This window comes from Theropithecus gelada, chromosome 13, assembly GCF_003255815.1.
Source record: "Theropithecus gelada isolate Dixy chromosome 13, Tgel_1.0, whole genome shotgun sequence".
Classification (NCBI taxonomy): domain Eukaryota; kingdom Metazoa; phylum Chordata; class Mammalia; order Primates; family Cercopithecidae; genus Theropithecus; species Theropithecus gelada.
Window position 1 is genome coordinate 76,335,889 of NC_037681.1, and position 6,000 is coordinate 76,341,888.

The window sequence follows — 6,000 nt, forward strand, 5'->3', positions numbered from 1 at the left end:
GATCCTCCTGCCTTGGCCTCCCAAAGTGCTGGGACTGCAGGTGTGAGCCACCATGCTTGGCATAGTCAACACATTTTAATACAGCAAAATGGCCTATAAACATCTCATTCACTTACTCATTACGTTTTTAATAAAAAACCCACTAATGGAAACAAAAAAAATTTTTAACCCATTACTATAGTCCCAGCTACTAGAAAAGCTGAGGTGAGAGGATCATTTGAGTCTAGGAGTTCAAGCTCAGCCTGGGCATCATAGTAAGATCCCATCTCTGAAAACAAATTTTAAAAAAAATTTTAACTCCACTAATGAACAACAGACTTCATGTAAAATTTGGAAATCAGTAACTTTCTAGACTAATTTATTGAATAATCTAAATGATGCCTTTTACAAAGGATAATTCTAACAAACATAGAAAAATATTACTGTATTTGGAAATTTCAATTTGTGTAACTTCAAAAAACTACAAATTAAGCTGAATACAGTGGCTCACACCTGTAATCCCAGCACTGTGAAGGTGCTGAAGCAAAAGGATCACTTGAGGCCAGGAATTCAAGATTAGCCTGGGCAAACATAGTGAGACCCCGTCTTTACAAATATAACAACAAAAAAAATTTGTAATAAATTTTTTAAAAGTGCAAATTTAGCCTGGACAACATAATGAGACCCCATCTTTACAAAAGTTTTTTTTTTTTTTTTTTTTTTTGAGACGGAGTCTCGCTGTGCTCCCAGGCTGGAGTGCAGTGGCGCGATCTCGGCTCACTGCAAGCTCCGCCCCCCGGGTTCACGCCATTCTCCCGCCTCAGCCTCCCAAGTAGCTGGGACTACAGGCGCCCGCTACCGCGCCCGGCTAGTTTTTTGTATTTTTAGTAGAGACGGGGTTTCACCATGTTAGCCAGGATAGTCTCGATCTCCTGACCTTGTGATCCACCCGCCTCGGCCTCCCAAAGTGCTGGGATTACAGGCTTGAGCCACCGCGCCCGGCCTACAAAAGTTTTTAAAAATTAGTCAAGCATGGTGGCTCACATCCATAATCCCAGCTACTCAGAAGGCTGAAACTGGAGGATCGCTTGAGCACGGGAGGTTGAGGCTGCAGTGAGCTGTGATCAAACCACTGTACTCCAGCCTGGGGGACAGAAGATCCTCTCAAAAAAATTATTTTCAAAAATGCAAATTGATAATTTGGGTGAAAATACGAAAAACCACATCCATTACAAGGAACTAAGTTTAACATAACCCCTAAATGGCCCTATGATTTCCATTAGAAAAGTGTACTCGATTTAAACAAAACTAAACAGGTAATATCATTCACACAAGTTTTTCACTCTTTTATAGCGTTTCAATATTCTTCTCATTACCAGAGTTATCTTATATACCTGAATGTTATGTTGCAAAAAAAAAAAAAAAATTAAAAAATAAACTATTAAAAAAAGCCCAAATATTGTATTATTTACATGTGATTACAGAAAACATTTCCAAATGGTGTAGTTTAAATAATGCAATTTTTCCAACACTTTATACTTAGTGTATACAAACATACTAATGATCTAGAACTAATTTTCTAGTAGAGTAACATACATGAAATTACCTACATGTCCTAATGATTCCAAAGTATTCATAGAACCACTGTGTATTTTTAACTTACGCTGGGTGACTATTTTAAATACAAACCTACTCCATAATGTGATCTTTCCAAAGTAACAACAGCTAAAGGATCTTATATACAATCTGAGAATCCATTATTATAACTAAATTTGTAGGGAACTGCTTATGACTTAGTTACATTCAAGAACAAAGTTCCTGATAACTTTATATTCATGCAGATAAGTGAAATACTGTAAAAAAAAAAAAAAAAAAAAAAAAAAAAAATAGTGTTTCTTTCCCCACAAAGAAGCAAGCAAACAAAAACAAACTAAAAGTGATTATCTGGTAAAAACTCGGTATAAAGACAGAGAGTAAGAGCTGCTTGGCTAACTTAGAAATTAAATTTACTTAAATGTCTACCTTAAAATGTCTAAGGTATAGGAAACATCTTCAGGTTTTCAATTCAGGACAAATGTTTAATTTGTTTCTCCATCAAAAAAGACACACAATATTTTCTAAACAGAGAAAATAAGCTATGAATTGAATACTGAAAATTTTAAAGTATTTCAAATAACTGATTAAGAATGTGTTGTATACATAAAACAATTGTTTAACAGTAAGACTTTGTATTAATAAGCTGCACAACAGACAGAAGTTTATTCCTCCAACTATGAAGTACTTGTTTCTGGGCATCCAAATTTTCATAAACCTTGAAGTGGGCACTGATGCTGTAAATGTAATCCTAAAATAATTTATCTTCCTTCAAAAATCTCTGCCATCGTGACTTTACATACCACACACACACAAAATACCTGGAAATAATTCAAATGTATAACAATAGGTGTATGTCATACATAAGAATACTATACAGAGTTTAAAAAGAAAACTAGATCTACATTGTTAACATGAACAAATATTCAAAATGAATGTGTGAAAAATGCAAGCTGCAGAATACATGTAAGAGTACGATATCAACTGTGTAAAGTTTAAAAACACACAACAGACTACATATTATTTATGGATACATACATATGCAGAAAAGGTATAAAAGCATGTACACAAAGAATACACATCAACTTCAGAATAGTGGTTACCTATGTAGGGGATGGCGAATGTAAAGAACGGGATGGATACAAACAAGCTTTAACTCTATCCATAATGTTCAATATTACAAAAGTATTTGAAACAAATATGGCATAACGTTAACATTGTTAAATCTGGTGGTGTTACAGTAGACACCCATTATTCTCTGTACTTTTCAATTTTAATATATTTCATAATAAAAATAAAAACATTCACAGAATAAAAAAAGCTCGAATCACTGCTACCATTTTCAGATTAATCAGGCATGCTAAAACACAACACACATTTTCTTTCCCAAATAAGACAATAAATATTAACAGAAGATGTTACATAATTGGCAATGTACACTTTTATAAGGTATCCATTGATTACTATATTAAAAATACACAACAATTAAACAGCAGGATTTAATGCTTCTACTTCAAAACCTCTACCTTTACTTGAGTCAAAGGATTTAATTTCACACCACAAATAGGCTTTCCTTGCTTTAAGAGTATCCCTTTGAATTTTGTTTTATGTCATTTCCTTTAAACATGACTCAGAACAAAAGGTTTCGTGTACAAGGTATAGAAGAGACTTGACTAACTACAGTTAAATAATACTAATAAATACATCTTAGAATAAACCAACAGTGGCTCAATCCAAAAATGGTAATTATCACCAGTACAAAAACTTTCACTTTTCATTCTGAAACTTTTAACCTGCAAGAGAAATACACATGATCTCTGTTTACCAAACATGTTTTTTTCTTGTCAGGAAAGTTTTGCCACCTTTGTCAGATTAATACTTCCTTGATCACAGATGAAGTCTTTCAAATTAAAGATAAACAACTACTTGCCTGTTGTTTCTGATATGCAGTATTTGGATTTATCTTTGATTCCAAGAGTAGTGATCCTGAAAGATAAAAAATAATATATTATAAGTCTCAGATGATAAAACCCTGAAAAAAATAAGAATACACATTAAAGTCGGGCACGGTGGTTCACGTCTGTAATTCTAGCACTTTGGGAGGCTGAAGAGGGCAGATTACGAGGTCAAGAGATCGAGACAGTCCTGGCCAACATGGTGAAACTGTCTCTACTAAAAATACAAAAATTAGCTGGGAGTGGTGGCGCGTGCCTGCAGTCCCAGGTACGCGGGAGGCTGAGACAGGAGAATCGCTTGAGAGAGAGAGAGGAGGCAGAGGTTGCAGTGAGCCCAGATCACGCCACTGCACTCCAGCCTGGCAACAGAGCAAGACTCTGTCTCCAAAAAAAAAAAAAAAAAAAACACATTAAAAAAACACACACCACTCGCAAACTTTTCATGTCTTTTTACCCAGTTGGACATCTTAACAAAATGTATTCAAATTCACATTTTCTCTCCAAATCTAGGCTTCATATTTAATCTAAAATATTTCACCCTATTCTCATACACCCTTAAAGAAAATATTCATCTAAAACCAACATTCAAACCAAGGAATAAGGAGACTAGATGACTATTAAAATTTTATTGAAATAAAAATTTTAAGGTCTAAATGACCACTTCAAGCCATTCTTTTTAACAAAAGTTGTTTTATTGCATTCCCAGTTTAACAAATAATGCAAATTACAAAACAAAATCATGACAGGGATTAAATACTTAGTGTAGAAATTACAGCGCTGCATTTATCCTTTTCTCGTGAAGAACAAAAGAATACCTTCTGTAGAAATAAGTGATAACTATTTAAAATAAAAGGGAACGAGCAAGAATACAAAATATGTCAAGAATAAACCTAAGATTATTTTTCTAACTGCCCATATCAGTTGTTCAAATCAAGTCCAGATTACACTATAAAAGGCATTTTAATTACGGCTCTACATTTTGTAATTTAAAATACTTCACATGACTACAATAAACCAAAGAATACAGCAGTTTACAACCCGCTCTGGTGTTCCAACTTGCTTAGATTGTAAGGCATTCACTTTCTCATAGCGCCTTCTACAAAGGCAGCCCGAAGAAATCCCAGACTAAAGATGTATGTGCTTGTGTGTCCATGTATCGTGGCAACAGTCAGCAAATACAGCCAGGAAAAGGTGCCTTTTGGTTTTCCCCAACACCTGTCGACTGTGGCACCTGGTTGGTACAAGTGTTGTTTTTTTTTTTTTTTTAACGACACTCGGAAAGAAAAGTTTCGCTAAACCGTTTGTACTAGACGTATAATGGATAAGAAAATAAAGGAATAAAGGGAGAGGAGGCCGACATGAGTACCTAGTCTCTCACTAGTTCCTCCCTTCTCTCTCACACTCTCCCCTCTTTAAAAGAGGAGGGACTGGAAAGGAAGGAGTCCAATCCTTAAGAGGGATGGGAGGCAGACAGAGTCTCGGTCTCTGAGGATAAGTCCAGTCAAAAGTACAGTAGTTTGTTTTTGCCGTACACAAGAGTCAGCTCAGAACCAACGCGCTGTCCCGAAGTGGTAGCAACGGTAACGGGCCCAGGGCCCTAAACCCCAGGCTGTGCCCGGATCAGAGGCACTATCCCCTATTCTACGGTTCCGATAACCTTACCGTCGGACTCTGCCCGAACGAGCAGCGACATCCCCTTGAGCTCCTCCACGTAAGTGGAGGAGACGTGCCCGGTGCCTCGGTCGTCCCATTGCCGGTCTTCGTTCAGGGTATAGACCTTCACTCGCCGCCGCGTATCCGACATGATGGCTGCTGTCTCCACCGCTCCAGCCGCCGCCTCCTCGCTCACCTCGTCCGCGCCCCTCACTCTTGGGAGACGGTAGACGCGGTAGTGGCGGTGGCGGCGGCGGCTCCAGAGAGGCCCGAATTCACCATGGCTTCAAAGGTTCAGCCGCGAGAAGGGGTGACAAGAGCCACTGAGACCCTCCGCCCGGAGGCCTGGTTACCTCTCACTTCAACCCCGCATACACCCACCCTCCCGTCCCTTTGCCCCACAGGGCTTGCTCGCTCTCCCGCCGCCGCCGCAGTAACTACTACAGATCCGCCATCTTGTAACCCGACTCTCTCTGCCTTTCTCTTCCTCCTCCAGCAGGCTCGCACGGGCTGTCCTAGCAGGGGCTACGGCGGCCGACAAGTCCCATGAACAGCACCTCCGCTTCTGCACGCGCTTCCCAGGCCGGAGTGCTCGGCGCTCTCGCGAGGGGGGTACCCGACTAGGGCGGGAGTACTTCAGCGAGACTTCCTCCTCTTTCGGCCCCGCCTTCTGGCGCGGGGTGGCAATTGGGCGGGAGGTTCTCGCCTTCTCCCGGTCCCCGCCTGAGCCGCGAGAGGCCGCTAGGTGGAAGGCTACTGCCGTTCTGCACTTCGTCGGGTTATTAGCTTGCAGCGGGGTGTGACGTTCCGAGCGACTCAG

The 6,000-nt window shown here is 39.6% G+C and overlaps 1 protein-coding gene across 3 annotated transcripts in view; it reads right to left on the reverse strand.

Moving 5' to 3' along the window:
- PPP4R3B (protein phosphatase 4 regulatory subunit 3B) overlaps positions 1–5,665 on the reverse strand; it is a 71,864-nt gene extending 66,199 nt beyond the window's left edge. For all 3 annotated transcript variants that reach the window (XM_025353650.1, XM_025353653.1, XM_025353652.1), the window contains exons 1-2: positions 5,190–5,665; positions 3,503–3,558 (exon numbers count right to left, since the gene is read on the reverse strand). In XM_025353650.1, the coding sequence (XP_025209435.1) occupies positions 3,503–3,558; positions 5,190–5,331 (198 nt within the window). In that variant the 5' untranslated portion in view covers positions 5,332–5,665. The remainder of the gene's footprint in view (positions 1–3,502; positions 3,559–5,189) is intronic.
- Between the last annotated feature and the right edge of the window lie 335 nt (positions 5,666–6,000).